The 16349-nt window shown below is 40.4% G+C and overlaps 1 protein-coding gene across 2 annotated transcripts; it reads left to right on the top strand.

The window, feature by feature from the left end:
- Nucleotides 1–498: 498 nt before the first annotated feature.
- On the top strand, nt 499–15881 carry DSCC1 (DNA replication and sister chromatid cohesion 1). Of its 2 annotated transcripts, none has more exons than XM_068396542.1 (9): nt 499–746; nt 3306–3474; nt 5926–6060; nt 9570–9660; nt 10985–11123; nt 12469–12521; nt 13735–13892; nt 14454–14602; nt 15407–15881. In XM_068396542.1, exons 1-9 carry the CDS (start codon nt 577–579, stop codon nt 15513–15515), a joined length of 1173 nt encoding a protein of 390 aa, XP_068252643.1. In that variant the 5' UTR covers nt 499–576; the 3' UTR covers nt 15516–15881. The 2 variants fall into 2 exon arrangements, with proteins under 2 accessions (XP_068252643.1, XP_068252644.1); XM_068396543.1 differs by having other exon boundaries at nt 13738–13892.
- The last annotated feature ends 468 nt before the right edge of the window (nt 15882–16349 follow it).

Below are 16349 nucleotides of genomic sequence, written 5' to 3' on the forward strand. Positions count from 1 at the left end.
GGTGGGTGCCCACCTGCAGCTGCCTCGCCCCGTGTCTTCCCGCCCACAGCCAGGCACCGTAACGGTTGGCCTTCCTCTCAGTCTCTGGTGTCAAGGAAATAGCTGGAGCGTGCTGTCTCACTCAGAGCTGGGCAGGGACTCCCGTATTGGGTCTGGTTTTGTTGTGGTTTATATATATATTTTCATTTAGGGCATTTTCTGGGTTTTTATGGCATCTTATTGGCATATAGATTTTATTGCGGCCCAGCCTGGCTCTACAGCAGCTGGACAGAAATCGGGAGTTTTGTCCCAGATGAGACCCGGCGGCGGAGCAACAGCCCTGCGGGCTGGGCCGGCCCTCGCCCGGCGGGAACCGGCCCCCGCTGAGGAGGAGCCATTCCCCGAAGCGTAACCCCGAAGCGTTGCCGCCCGCCCCACCTGCCACGGGCGGGCGCATCGCAGTCAAACAGAGAATCAACCCAGCCGGCGCCCGCCTCCCGCGCCGTCCCGCCCCTTGCCGCCACCGGCACCGCCTCGGCCTTGGGCGGGTGGATGCTGTAGCGCTGCTTTTCGGAGCGGGCCGAGCCGGCGGGCGCTATGCGGAGCCGCGCGGAGGTGGACGCCACATTGCAGACGGCTAAACTGAACCCGGCAGAGCTGCTGCCTGTCGCGCATTGCCTCAGCTTCGCTCCGCAAACCGGTACCGGCGAGTGCTGCCTGTTGCAGCTGGAGCCGGGCCTCTGCGCCGAGCTGGAGGAGGGACGGAGGTACGGTGCGGGATGGGGCGCCCCCTAGAGGGCGGGGGGTGTCGCCGCGGTCCGGGTCGCGTCTCCCGAGGCGAGGCACGACCCGGACCGCGGCGACACCCCCCGCCTCGTCGCTTCTGGGACGTGATGGACGGAACGGCGACTCGAAGCAAGCTGAGGGACCGGGGCAGGCCCGCCCCGCGGCGGGCGGTTGGAGTTTTCCACCCTTAGAGCTCGCCCCGCCGTGTGTGCGGGGCAGTCGGAGGCGGGCTCCTCCCGGGGCTGCCTGCTGTCAGGCCTGCGCTGTCCCGCCTTTAGTGTCAAGTAGCTGACATGGCTCTTAAGTGTGGCTTTTTTTCCAGATTTTTTATTCTTCTAACACGGTTTTGCGTGAAAATGTAACTGTCCCTTAAACCTGGCTCAGTTACATTGGAAACTAAAAACTAGTAACACCTACAAGAAACTTTTTTTTTTTTTTTTTTATATGGAAAAATTTCTTCTGAGGAGACTTCTGGCCAAAACTGAGAAGAGTTTCTCATTGTTCCTGGAAAATAGTAACCAAGAAAACTCTTAAACCAAATGATTGTCGGCTTTCTAAACTTTGGTTTATTGCAGCGCTGGCTGCCTGGGGGATCTCTCGTCCTGGCATGCACACTGAGGGACAAAAGCACACTCATTATATACATTATAGAAAAATTAATATTAATACAATTCTGAGTAAAGCCCACCTATTCCAAGAAACCTTATGCATATGCTAATATATTATGTAATTGTCTTTGCGCATGCTTACTAAATCGGGGAAGGGGTCTTAGGTGGGCTCTAGTGGTCGTAATTCTGCCATAGTGATGCTGTCTGCTGTATGACCCCGCTTCTGCGCAAGCGTGGTCGAGGCCTTTTTGTTGATGCATGTAGGTGGCTCCAAGGAGAAGATCCTGTTCTGGTTCTTACAGGATTTATCCCTATTCCTGGCACCAGAGCTATGAATCAAGTCATTTAAGACACTACAAAGATGTTGTTCACAGTCTTGCTTATCTCTGGCCCTTTGTAATTAGTGAGGAATTTAACAGAGACCCTGGATTCTCTAAGACTAAGCGCAAGCAAGAATCAGTGATGACTATAAGTGTTATCAGTCCCAGAAACAGACCCTGTCTTCAAAACATGCTGTTAGCATCAGAACGTACTATTATTTTAGCTAAAAGGTACATTGCTGAAGGAAAAGTTTATTCTGTCTAAAGGTTACACAGAGGTAGGCCTTTTAGGGCCTATTTTGAGGCTTACTTTTACTAAACTGTCTGGTGTCATCATCAGGCATATGAATAGAAGTGCCTAAAAATTTGGGTTTAGGAAAGGACTTTACATCTTCAAAGAATCCCACTGTCTTTTGAGATTTTCCCACTGGAACTCTTGAGCTCAGGCAGATGGCAGGGTGCCTGCGAGTTTGACAAACAGGACAGCAAAGGATGTACAGTACTAGCACAGGCTTTGGTTACGTGACATCTAACTCTGGACCAAGAACAGATCCTGGATAAGTTTTTGATACTGTTTTAAAATTTATGCCTTTTCTGCAATGCCAGTGACATAACATAATAAAAAATGTTTAAAATTATACAACATTAGAACTCTCTCCAAAGAAAATAGTCCTCAGAGATGTGTTATTAAGCCTGTCCATACTCAGTGCAATATTGATAAAGTGTCATTGGTTAGAGGCCTGAATCGTGCTGAGGACCACTTGGGGCACAGATGAGCTTTGATCATGCATGCAAGCTTTTGGAAGCAAGATGAGCAGTTTGATTAAATTGAATCTGAGCACTTACTTTAGTGGAGCCTGGGAGGAACTGAATGTTCCCCTGTTGTGGTCCTGCTTTGGTATTATCACGTCCTTGCTAAGAATCTCTATTTAATCAAGTATGTGAGCTGAGGAGGGGGGTTTGCGTTGATTCTTTGTCCTGAAATGCTCTAGAAGATGTTTTTTTTTCCTGCAAGAAAATGTGCATGTTTTTGAGAGGGAATTATCTGAAGGGCGCTGCACCATAGAGACAATTTCTGTTTGCTTTCTTGTTTCACAATGGGCCAGTTTCAGTCTTCATTAAGAATAGAATAGACTGTTTCAGTTGGAAGGGACCTACAATGATCATCTAGTCTAAGTGCCTGACCAATTCAGGGCTGACCAAGTTAAAGCATGTTATTAAAGAACAATTCTAGTTGTAATCTCATTTCTAAGATTAGTGAACTAGTTCAGGCTTTAAGCATCACCTCATCAGTGTTTTAGGGAGTTTTGTGTGAAAAGGCAGGTGAGGAGGTTTGACTGTGATCTGCATAAAAACTTTGAATACTTATCTTTCAGAGTGGGAAAATTCAAAAAGGAGAGGAAAAAGCATAGTGTGAAGATATTTTAGATTAATTGACAGCTACAACTTTATATTTTGGTATACTGTGACTGCTGCTACCAAATAGAACTGCAGTTTATAACTTCTTTACCAATGTATAAATGTGAAAAAATATCTGACAAGTTTCATAGGTGTTCATCCTGAAATAGAGGTAAAAATACATCTTTATTTTTGTGCTTTTTTTTTTTCCCAGCCTAGTAATCCGTGGTGAAAAGGATGAACAAGCAGTGTTGTGCAGCAAAGATAAAACTTACGCCATGAAAATAGCAGATACCTCAAATATGCTGCTGTTTATTCCTGGTTGCAAAACTCCAGAACAACTGAATGCAGATCAAGCATCTTGTGATATTATTCATTCACAGGTATGTCTTTCTGGGTTCTTGTTTGTTTACTTTTATTCTCTACTTTCTTATTCTCTATAATTTCTTATATTTTATCCAAGATGCATATGTGAAACCCAGCTGGGATTCAGTTGCCTAAACATAGGCTTCTAATGCCGGTTTAGATGGCTTGTGGTATTGGTCTAGGTAGAGCTGCCACTGCAGAAGGACGTGAGTCTCCTGTAGGTTCTTTGTATATTGAACAGCCCCAGGAGGATGTCTTTATACATGTGCTTTATACACAGGGAGGATGCTATACTTTAGGGTGTCCAAAATGGCTCTAGGGCCCTTCTTTAGGCAACTGAACCTTATCCATAATGTATGATAATTATTGTTTCTAAGAAGTTAAAACTTTGGTTTATTTTCAGTGGATAGTAATTACTTGTGGTAGGTATTAAAAGCTTTCAAAGGAAATCTAATTCCTCAGTGTTAGCACCTAGTTTTAAAATAAGCTGTTTGCAAATTGATTCTTAGGAGTGCTTTCCCCAAAAGGCAGATTATGTCATGCCTGAATATTATTTTTTAAATACAGAAATATATTCAAAGGTGACTCTCTTTCAACTAGCATCTGGAAAGATTTGTTGGAGTGAATGATTTCAGAGTTCTCAGTTTAAAGAATTCATTGTTCTCTGCTCTTCTGAAGCATGGTTAATAAAATTCTACTAAAAATAGTTAGGCAAATATTGTTACTAGGTCATTATTTGCTGTAATGGATATAATGACATCACTGAGGAGTAATCCTGCTTGTCCTTAGATGAACATAATAATCAAAACAACATCTTTTCTTCTGTGAAGTCAGCAGTTCAGCTAATAGAAAAAGTTAATTCAAACTAAAGTAGATTAATGAGAAAGTAATATTCTTCCATATTCTTTTCTTGCTATGTTTAATGATCTCACTAGTCCTCTGAAGTCACACATGTCAACATAATATAAATGTGGTTTGCTTAGGACTTATTTTTAGAGTTTTATTTCTAAGAGCTTTCTTAATGTTTTCATAAACGTTACACGGTGTATTGACACTGCAAATTGTGAACATAGCACAAGATACTGTGTTTACTCAGTATTTTGGGGTTTCACTGCCCGTCTCCTGCAGTCTCGGTGCTGCTCTTTGTACCACTTGCAAGGCTGATACTCATAGCCAAAGCATCTGCCATTTTACTCACCTCACACAGACCAGCTCCAGTTATGAGCTTTGGATTATAAATTAGAATTATTTTATTTTCTATGCAGAGTACCTTCTTGTTCGTTACCAAATTGCTCAGAAAAGAACTTGGCAGGAAAAAAAAATCTAGCACTTAAGTAAATGCTATTTGAAGCATAGAAGTTTATCAGGAAATTAGTAGTTACCTGAATTTTGTGCCAAGCAAGCTACAGAACAGTTAGATTAAAACTGAGAGATTTCTCTGTATTAGAATTTGGATAGGACTTCTACATGTAGGTGGTTTTCTTATAGTTGATTTAAATGGAACATAATTTTAAAGTTTTGTGGGTTTTTTAATGGATGACCTTAAAAAAAAAAAAGTAGCCTGTTAAAGCATTTAGGGTATTTTAAAGTACTATCTGGAGGCTTTTTTCGTGGAGTTTTTTTTACAAGGGGCTAGTGGTTGGGTCAGGAGTCATGAACCCAGAGCCTGTTTTGCCTCTGCCATTCTGTACCCACATCTGTTGGTTTGGTAAATAGCAGAAATAATGTTGAAAGGTCTCCTATACTCTGTCTTCTTCAAAGAATCTTCTAGGAAGTCCAAGCTGTACCCCGTGAAATACCTCAGGATTACTCTGAAAGTGAAGTTTTGTTAGATTAGTGTTGTTGAATCAATTACACCTGAGCTTCCTGTTGCACGCTTTTAATTTCTGTGCTGAATCAGAGTAAGGAACAGAGATGTCTTGTTAGTTGTGTGCAAGTGTAGCTTACTGTCTTGTTAATGTCTGTTTTACTTGAGCTTAGTGATATGATAATTCATTAAGGTGTAAAAAGACCATGAAGTAGATCCCAAGCACGGGAAGAAGTGGGGAAGATGGAAACAGCATAATACAGGACAGGTTTTATGGCAATAATATAACTCAGTATTAAGAGGAAAAGAAATGTTGACGAGGATAGTACAGAAATATATCCTGTGATGATAGTCTATGATAGGAATATATCCTATGATGGTACTGTATCATTTGCATGTAGAGATGAGTTGTTCCCTTTGTCACATGCACTATGAACGTATTTTTATCAACCCAACAGTGGATTTTTATTCTTCATTGCCTGCAGTAAATTTTTTTATTGAAAATATTACAATGATTGTTTCATCTTTAAAGTAATTACCCTGTTAATACATTCTCATTCTCAGTGACTAGATTAACACTTTTTGCTGATAATTTTTGGAAGCTGCTTTGAATCCAAATGGTAGATTAAAATGTTCTAAGAGTCACTGTTTTTTCTTCTAGATTGCTGGCTTCTCCAATAACTACTGGGAATTACGGAGATGCCGACCTAAACTGAAGAAACTGAGGAAGCTTTTAATGGAAGATCCATATGAAGGGCCAGATAGTCAGAAAGATAAGTCTTTGACGTTTTCAAAGGTAAACCAGCTACGTAAATTGCTTTCTTGTAATTGGTAATGGGCAAATTAAAGCAAAGATGCATTCTTAACTAGAGAAATACCTTTGCTCCCATGTTTCACAGTGCTGCTTTGAGTTAATTTTTTAAGCCTATTATTCTAAACAAGTTGGTAATTATTAGCACTTCCACTGAGTAGTAGGTAAGCAACCTTTTTTTTAGTAAAAAGAGGAAAAAGAAGGACACTGAAAGAGACTGGAGATTTCCCTTTTCATGTGGGGAGTTTCTTGAAGACAATCTTCAGAATCTTTTGTAAATTCCTTGAGAGCTATATGACTACTAAGGTGTAATGCAGCCTTTCTTCCTTCTTTGGGGCTGTCATGTATGACATGTCACGTATGAGGTCAGAGGACACCCATGTGCACATCATTTGCCAATCAGTAATTTATGAAGACAAGGAAAAGCAGGGAGTTGCAGAGAATGATGAGGATGATATGAGGCAGAGAATAAGACTGACACTACAAGAAGGGAAAACACAAATAAAATCCTGTCCTGCTGCCCCTTTATGTTTCCAGGAAATCCCTTAGGATCTAATTAGTAATGGAAAGACCTGGACTGTGTAGCATGTGATCTCAGATAAAAGGCTGATAAAAATCCTGGAGTTTTGTTAGTTCAGTTGTTTTTCCTTTTGACTTTAAAAAACAGAAATGGTTGCTCCAGAGTATTTTACACTGAGGCTTGGCTGAAGCTGATATTAACAAACCATCTGTGTGTGTTTGCATGTACAAACATAGACGTTACCCTTCTCCCTTGGAGAGAAATGCTGCCGCTCTCTTTCTGAATGATTAACAGACTAACTTCTGATAAGTTTTGGAATCTTTCCCCCAGCATTATCTTTTCCTCCTTTCATTCTTCCTACCTATTCTGGTCTAAGCATAGAAGCAAAATAGGGGATGGCAGAGGGAAAAGGACTTAAATTGTCTAGAAATTATAAGCATTGACAAAAGGCTAGCAACATAAAAAAATGTCATATGCAATAATATTTATTGATAATATTGAATGAATATTATAAAAACATGTCAGTGTCTCCCCAGACATTAGTGCCTAGTTTGAGGACTGATCTTCTCGTTTTATTTTGAAGGAGAATGTATTTGCTATATCAGCTTGCTGGAGAACAGCTAGGTATATCTGATAAATATGAATAAATCTTACCTTGCCACTGGTGGAACTTTAAATTAATCTGAAAGCTGTCCAGGGGAAAGCTCTCTTTCGTGTGGGACTAATTCTCACTGGAATCCCAAACAATACATGTGTAGTAAAGATTTCCACTGTGTTGTTTGCTTACACTTAATACTTACCATGTGCTGGCAACTAATAAGCCACCTCTAATCTGTTTGAAAACAAATTACTCTCTTCTAGTGGTTTCCTGTAAGCTTCACAGAGAACCATTGCAAAAGAGCCATAACGAACTACAGCACTGTAAGGAAGTACTGTGAAGAAGCCTGTTGCATAGTGATGTGATTTAGCAAACTAGAGGAAAACTTATAAATGGGCTAATAACACAGCTTGCTCAGGATGCACCAAACTAAAATCCTGGATTTTACAGTGAAATGGCAAGGCATACTCAAATGATTGCACGCGTCTGAGTTAAGGATAAGCAGCTTATTAAATACATTATCTGGAAATTGCTGGTGTGGCCAACGTGCAAGTCAGCCCATTCCATTTCATGTTTGCAAGGGTGATGCATAAATAAAGCACCATAGCTGAGAGCAGTGATTTCTTAAAAAAAGCTGTTGGAGTGCTAGCCAGGCCTCGGAGGGAGCAAATACCAAGGACTCCTGTGCAGGGTCTTATCTGAATGTCAGTATCTAACTCGCAAACATGCTTACATATTGACCTGAGGATATATTTGCTCAAAATTGCGAGCAGTGTTTTTGAAAGTACTGTACAATATGGTCATCTGTTGCTGAAATACTGCTGTGAGTTCACAGAATCACAGAATCAACCAGGTTGGAAGAGACCTCAGGGATCATCGAGTCCAACCGTTGCCCTGACACCACCCTGTCAACTAGACCATGGCACTAAGTGCCATGTCCAGTCTTTTCTTAAACACATCCAGAGATGGTGACTCCACCACCTCCCTGGGCAGCCCATTCCAATGTCTAATAACCCCTTCTGAAAAGAAATTCTTCCTGATGTCCAACCTGAACCTCCCCTGGCGAAGCTTGAGGCTGTGTCCTCTTGTCCTATCGCTAGTTGCCCGGGAGAAGAGGCCAACTCCCACTTCACTACAACCTCCCTTCAGGTAGTTGTAGACTGCAATAAGGTCACCTCTGAGCCTTCTCTTCTCCAGGCTAAACAACCCAGCTCCCTCAGCCGTTCCTCGTAGGTTAGACCCTCCAGACCCTTCACCAGCTTTGTTGCCCTCCTCTTGACTCGCTCCAACACCTCAACATCTTTCTTGAAGTGCGGGGCCCAGACCTGGACACAGTATTCAAGGTGCGGCCTCACCAGTGCCGAGTACAGAGGGACGATCACTTCCCTAGACCGGCTGGCTACACTAAGCAGTTCAGTGCTGCTTAGCCTGTTGTTTCAACATACAGTCTAATAGGAATGGCATAGCAGGAAGAGGAGACCTTTCTGCATTTATTCAATGCTTTTTTAACATGTGGATGTTCCAAACTTAGTGTTGGTTTGTTCCATTTGTGTTCCTATAGTCTAACAGATCTCAAGTGCTTAATCCAATTTTTTTCTGTTCTGATAGGAAATATTCTTATCCTATAATCAACTTGATTAAAAAGGTTGTAAGGCGAATATAGGAATTGATGAAGCCCTATTTCCTATGAATTTAAGTCTGGTGTTCCTTCCTTTTACTTCACTCCTCATGATACCTTCTGTTCATCACATGTCTCCTAAATCTTTACCACAGTGTCCACAGCACCTTCCCGTCTCACCAAGTACCTGTTCTGCGAGGAGCTGCATGTACTGCAGCTGGGTCTGTGTTACGTGTCTCCTAATTGGTTAGCAGGCACCATAACACAACATATAACTGTTGAGGTTGTGCTGGAGGAGGCTTTCCCTCAGTAGAGGTACTAAGTTGGAGTTCTGACTCTATCCAGAAGTGATAATTGATTTTTGTTTTGGCTTTTCTTTGAATCTCATAGGTTAAAATACATGATTTAGGAAAGACAGAACACATTCACTTTTCATTATTGCTGTGACACTTTACTTACAATGCCTGCTTGGGCTAGTTTGACGTCCTGGGAATACAGGTATATTACTTACGCATGGCACAAAGACTTCCCTGTAGTTAGACTGATTCTGTATTGAATAACCCTTTGAGAAAATGTTGTAAGTTACAGGAAAAGTTTCAGAGAGTGTGGTAAACCTTAGAAAATTCAGAGTTTGGGGAAAAAAATCCATCTTCTAAGTCTTCCTTTTTTTATATCTTATAATGCATTTAGCATGCTTGCTGAAGCAAAGGAGGAGTAAGGATAACCTGTTTTATCTCCTTTTTTTTCCCTTGTTGTAGTATACAACAGAAGATTTGTTAAGTCTGATTCAAGCAAGTGAAGAAGAAATACTGCACCAATTGCAGGTTATAGATGCCTGCAAAATTGAAGGTATTTGTCTCTAAAGAATATTATTGCTTATGAGGAAATAACCCTTCTTTTTCCCCAAAAATAGCTGCGTCTCCTTTTTCTAAGGCCCATTCCACATCCTTGTCTTTCAAGGTGCCAGTGACTTCAAAGTACTAAGATCTGCTTCCGCATTTCCTATATCCTCTGCTGCTATGAAGCTGATCAAAAAGATTAAACTGAGCAGGCATCGACCAGTCTGGCTCTTCCCAGGGTCATTCCTTCTTTGCTTCTACAAACACTGGCATCAGAGTATCCCACCCATAGCATGAATATTTTTTGGCTGGTTGCCCTCTTCATGGATGAGTGGGTACTGCTTTCTGCAGTTCTAGAGACAAAAATAGCTGATCCTTAGGTAACCCCAGCCCTTTCATATTCCTTTCTTCCTTCCAGACTGGGTTTATCTCAGAAGTCTTCCTACCATGTGAGGCAAGGATGGAGCAAGTGTCTCACCTTGGGGCAGATCCTACTCATCCCATACTTGGCCAAGCCCAAACCCTCACCTGGATGCCAAGTGACAGCAGTCCTAGAGTCATAGAATAATGTAGGGCAGAACTGAGCTCTAGAGGTTATCAGATCCAAACCCCTGCTTTAGAACAGGGCCAACTTGGAGCTGGCTGCTCAGGGCCTCGGCTGGTCAAGTTCTAAGTATTTCCAAGGATGGAGATTGCACAACCTCTGTCCAGGCTGTTCCAGCGTTTGATTATCCACATGGGAAAAAAATTCTGCTAATACCCAGCTGGGATTTGCCTTGTTGCAACTTGTGCTTGTTGCCTCCTGTCCCATCACTGAGCACCACTGGGAAGACTCCTGCTCCATCTTCTCTATACCATCCCATTAGATAGGTGAGGATCTCACAGATGACTTTCCTTGTTATTGTCTGGCACCAGTACCAGATCTGTGCTTTGTCACATCTGGATTTCTGTGAACTTGGCTGGACCTGAACTGCCACTTTGCAGCGCCAGTGCAGCCAGTTCTGTTCATGCAGTCTTCTGCCTGAATTATTAGTTTTTCCAGGTCTGGTTCATCTTGGGATGGGATTTGTAGTGTCTTTGTATCTGTGGCAGTTAATCTACATAAACAGTTATGAATAATTGGGATTATTTGATTTCTTTCTCCTTTACATTTTCTCTTACTATTCTGTTCTCTTTCTCAGTTTTAATCCTGAAAAGGACAGAATGCTGTCATCGCTGTACTTTGTAAAGGTGTGACCTAAATGTCCAGACTCCTGTAATGTATCTTCAGGGGAACAGAATTAAGGTGTTAATGTTTTCCTTCCAACACTGTTTTGTGGTTTTCTATTTGACAGGATATTGGAGGATTCTTGAATTTGACTATGAGATGAAACTCTTGAATCACGTGACTCAGCTAATAGACTCAGAGTCCTGGTCTTTAAGTAAGGTTCCTTTATGTACCTGCCTTGAGGAACTTGGATCTCTAGAGCCCAAGTAAGCAATTGCTTTTAGTACTTAAAATTGTCTACAACCATTATTAATTATTACTAATTGCCATAACTTCTATTTTTTAGAATTGTAGTCTTATAACTCTAGATTCCAGTTACCATGGTGTTAATGATGTATTTTCTTTGGCTCTAAAATATACAAGGGCATTAGTAGGTTAGACAGACAGGTTAGTAAACTGATTTTAGTGTCTATTGGTAATATTTCCATTGATTCCATAGTAGAAACATTACTGCTGAATTGTAAATGATGGAAGTAGCATGTACTTAAGCTGTAAAGTGCTGAACATCTTGAAATAGAATCACAGAATCACAGAATCAACCAGGTTGGAAGAGACCCCAGGGATCATCGAGTCCAACCGTTGCCCTGACACCACCCTGTCAACTAGATCATGGCACTAAGTGCCATGTCCAGTCTTTTCTTAAACACATCCAGAGATGGTGACTGCACCACCTCCCTGGGCAGCCGATTCCAATGTCTAATAACCCTTTCTGAAAAGAAATTCTTCCTAATGTCCAACCTGAACCTCCCCTGGCGAAGCTTGAGGCTGTGTCCTCTTGTCCTATCGCTAGTTGCCCGGGAGAAGAGGCTGACTCCCACTTCACTACAACCTCCCTTCAGGTAGTTGTAGACTGAAATACTTGTTGTGAAGCTAGCCAAAAAGCTAGACAAAAAGCTAGCCAAAAATGTTTAGTTTATCATCTCTTGTGTAATGTCTGAGATGGTGGTATATTTTCTGGTATAATACTGAATTCAGATCTTAAGAGTTGAGTTTATTGTACTGCCAGTTTGGAGTCATAAAATAATTAAAGAACACCATTCAAATAAAGTCTTAAGTTTACAATATGTAGCATTTTCCATTTATTTGGCTTTTGGCTCAAAAAGAAACCTTGCTTTACTATTAGTGTCTGCAGTTAGGTTGTAATTTTATGCCAGAGGTGTAGGAAAATGCCTGCTATTCAGTAAGGGATAATTAACTGTCAAATTTGTGACTTGCGTCACTTCTAATTGGGAAGAATTGACATTAGAAGGGTCTCTTTTCCTTATTCTCCTTATGGCTTTTAGTCTTTGCTAGTTGTAACTAGAAAGTGGAAGAGACTTTTGGGGAGGACATGCTGAATTAACTCCCATCTATCCTTTTTGTCCCCTTTTGTCCCCTTTTAACTTCTAAGTTTTTTATCAGTTTGTTTATTTCAGCCACGAAGACGTGTCCCATCCTCCATTCTCCTTGAATTTTTACTTTACCTGTTCCTTTATTTTCTTCTTGGTAACTGTTTCTCTAATGTCCTAATTAATAGTTTTAAACCTTGATTTCTGATTTTTTTTTTTCCAGAGAGATGATAGAACATATTCTTTTAAGCTATGGAAGGAAATACATTGATGATGGTAAGTTTGGGAAAGCATGCATATTTTAATTTTGCATAAAGGACACAGTTATTCATGAATAAATGCAGATGTTGTGAGGATGGCCCAAACAAATTAATTTTCTACAATGCCAGTAAAAGGAGGGAGCAAACAGTGAGCTAAAAATCAGTACAATTGTTAGGGAAAGTTTCGTAGGAAAAAGGACTATTAAACTGTACAAGACACTAGGGATAAATCAGGAACTATCAATCAGAGGTACCTGAAGTGATTTATTAGGTGTCTACAAGCCATAATTTTGTAACTAAAGACAGATCACTTGTAAAATTTAGATGGAATCTCTCTTTAGATACCCTAGGAGGTCTCGGATATCATGTGTTTAAGCAATTAATTGTGCTCTTGTGAATAGTCAATGGCATGGAGATCTCCCTGAATTCAGATTGCCTACTAATGTAGACAGCTGCCTTTGGTCCTTTGAACTGCACCAGAAGATCCATTGATTGTATTGATTAAATCTCCGTTGTCCATCTCACATATAGACGTGTTTCAGTGCCTTAATCTCAATCTGAATTCTTTCCCACAGCTGCTTTCGTCTCACCTTTGGCTGAAGTAGGAGTTGCACTCAACCTTAAAGGACATAGGAAAGTAGTTGGGAGTGATGCAGATCGTCTTTGCACATTTAGGCAGGTTGCACAAGGAACAAGTTTGAATTGCAGGAAGTCCAGATGACTGAAAAAGTGGAAGGAAGTGTTTATGCCTGACGTTGTTCAGAGAATTTTAGCCAAGTCAAAAGTGAAAGAAAATAAATTCTCATTATTCCCCTCATCATCTCATATTATAAGTATGATTAAGGAAGCGCAAGTTTTGTTTAATTGTTCAACCACAGACAGCAAACACTAATAGAAGCCATTCAGAAATCGGAATGAAAGCTGTAGGAGAAACAGCATTACTGTGAAAGGGGAAAAGATGGGAGGCAAATACATTTATTGGTATGAATGAATACTGTAGCTCAGACAGTGCTGCACACACACATAATATTCTGCTTAATTTGTTCTTGAGAATGAGAAGATACCGTCATTTATCCAAAATAATAACAAGTCGGGTTACTCCCCGAGGAAAATAAAAAACAGGATGCTTGGTTTGTAGGAGACTGTAGAACAGAATGGAAATAGGAGGCTGTTCTCTGTTCTTTTATCAAAAACCAAGAACCCAAGATAACCTGCTTTTTATTTCTCAGCAGGGGAGGTTTACTTTGAAATGCATGAAGATAAAATATGCAGAGCTATAGCACAAATGCTTTTGCAAAATGCAGTTAAATTTAATCTATCAGAGTTCCAAGAAGTCTGGCAACAAAGTGTCCCTGAAGGGATGACAACACGGCTTGATCAGCTTAAGGTAAAAATAAAGAAGTATGGATTCTTTCATGAGTAGACTGTTAACTGACTTGTGTCATATGTAGATTTTATCGATTAATGGGTATTGGTTGTGTCATTTCTGTCAGCTTTTGAGTTGAAGTACTTCTTATGGCATCCTCTGTGAGCATCAGCAGTCTGGAATCATGACAATTCAGGTTTCTGCAAGCCTGGCACCTTTCGCTGTTTGAAGAAAAGTTGCAGCTGAGCAGTTGATACTTGTAACTAGAACAGAAGCTGAAGCTATTGTGGAGCAGACTGCAGTGACAGCCAGTAGAGTAGCAAGCACTGTGGAATCCTTGTGCTCAAAGGAAGGAGAGAGGTGTTGGGACTCAATGGGTTTCCCCCTCCCTTCTTGTCATAAAGGCAATGATAAATACTGTAAAACAGTGCCTTTATGATACTTTTTCACTTTGCCTCTAGTAGTGCAGTTTTAGAAAGCTTTGGATGTGCAAAGGGCAACTTGTATGGATTATTGCCAGAAGGAAGGAAGTGTGATGGTTTTGGCTTTACTTAACATTTTCTCTCTGATGCTGATCTACAGGGCTTGGCTCTTGTGGATAAAAGCTCAAGACCAGAGACCATCTTTTTGCTAAAAGTAGAAGACTTACCTGAAAGCAATCAGGAAAGATTCAACAGCTTATTCAGCATATGGGAAAAGTGGACAGAAGTGGATATTACCCCTTATATACAGTAAGGATATGTTTCTTTTTATTAAAATATAATTAGTGTTATATTCTTCCCTTTTTGCATAGCTGACTTCTTATCAGCTATGATTGCCTCAAATACTGTACTTTCCATTTTAAATGAAAACAAATTCTATCCGAATAGAATCCCGACCCCTGGGAACTGTAGATGTATTCATTGGATTTAAACTTGTGTAAAAAGCTGATCCTACTGAATTTAAATGGGCGATAACTCTGCCTTATTTGATTGAAGCAGACTTAACTCAAAGGATAAACCTCCTGACATTTAGAATCCATCTCCATATTTACAGCACAAGAACTATAGAGCAATAGTGCTTCCTGTACCGCGTCCTTTGTTCTTGTGGTGGTTAACACTTAGGCTCCAGTGCTATCTGGAAGGCCCAGCCAGGATACACATGAGCAGGTATAGATGGTAAACCAGAAGTAACTGCGTCAAACCTTTACGGGTGGCTCTAAATTTACTGTAATATAATTCAGTAGTTCAAAGCTAACTGTTTTGCTAGATTGAAAACCCTTTAGAGAACAGTAATAATACAACCCAACCAACTCCCCCTAAAAACCAAAATCCTTGTTTCTGAAGTAAATAATGTAGTTTTGCCTGTTGCTTAAATGTCAAGCTAAGTTGTAAATTTTAGGTAATTTAAAGCATTATGCAACAGCTACAGTAGTATTTTTTTGTTTCTCCCACTATCCTAATCCCATTTATTGCTATATTTACGAGTATTTCATGAATTCATTTTGTATGAGAAGATCTCCGATGCCAATGTCATCTGCTTTGTTTCCTCTGTAGAGACTTATGTGCAGAGAAGCAGACGGTTGGTGCTCTTCTGACAAAATACGCTCGCTCCTCAATGCAGAATGGTGTTAAAGTTTATAATTCTAGAAGACCCATCTCGTAACACGTATTGTTTTAAGAACTGAGAATACTGAATGGATTAACAATGAATGTTGCTTTTTCCTGCTTTCTGGGGAAAGGAATCATCAACCTATATTATACAGTGTTCTGGAGTATAAGCAGCTAAGCTGCTTGAACAGGTTTTGTTTTCTGCTCAAGCTAAGTAAAATGTGAGGGCACTTGCCTCTTCTAAGAAACCATCGTGTCAGCAGCCCATGCCCGCCTGCCTTTGCCCACCTGCCTTTGCTCGCCGCCTTTTCCTTTAGTGTCTGCAGTTATGCCAGGAGTCAAGCTACTTCTGGCATACACTTTAGCTGTCTATCCATAAACTGAAGTCTGACATTAAAAATTAAAACCTCCTTGATTATAACTGAGTCAATTGAATTGATTTCAACAGCAAAATGGAATGCTTAGTCTTTTCCCTATTAATGAGCATTCTTAAAGATTAATATTTTATTGCAATGTTGACATTTTGAATACTGCAGACCTTGAGAAGCTCATGAATAAACTATTCCTGACTGAGACTACACTAGCCTTAATTTTGGAAGGTGGTTCTTTTTACGGTCATGTCTGTGGAAAAAATTGGCACAAGCTCTTTTTACACTTTTAACACTTGGCAGAATTGCCTTTTAAATATTACAAAAACCCAAATTGCAATCAAGTGTGAGAGAACAGCTGGACATTGTGTTATGAACTTCCTATAAACTGCCATTAGAATGTGGCTGATGTAAAATTAAAGTTTTACAGTAGACTACCTTTGATTTTTAAACAGAACTTATAAAACTTTGTAATACGATTATTTTTTTTAAAACTTTGTTATAGTAAATAACTGCACATA

The sequence above is a fragment of the Nyctibius grandis genome, chromosome 3, assembly GCF_013368605.1.
Source record: "Nyctibius grandis isolate bNycGra1 chromosome 3, bNycGra1.pri, whole genome shotgun sequence".
Taxonomy (NCBI): domain Eukaryota; kingdom Metazoa; phylum Chordata; class Aves; order Nyctibiiformes; family Nyctibiidae; genus Nyctibius; species Nyctibius grandis.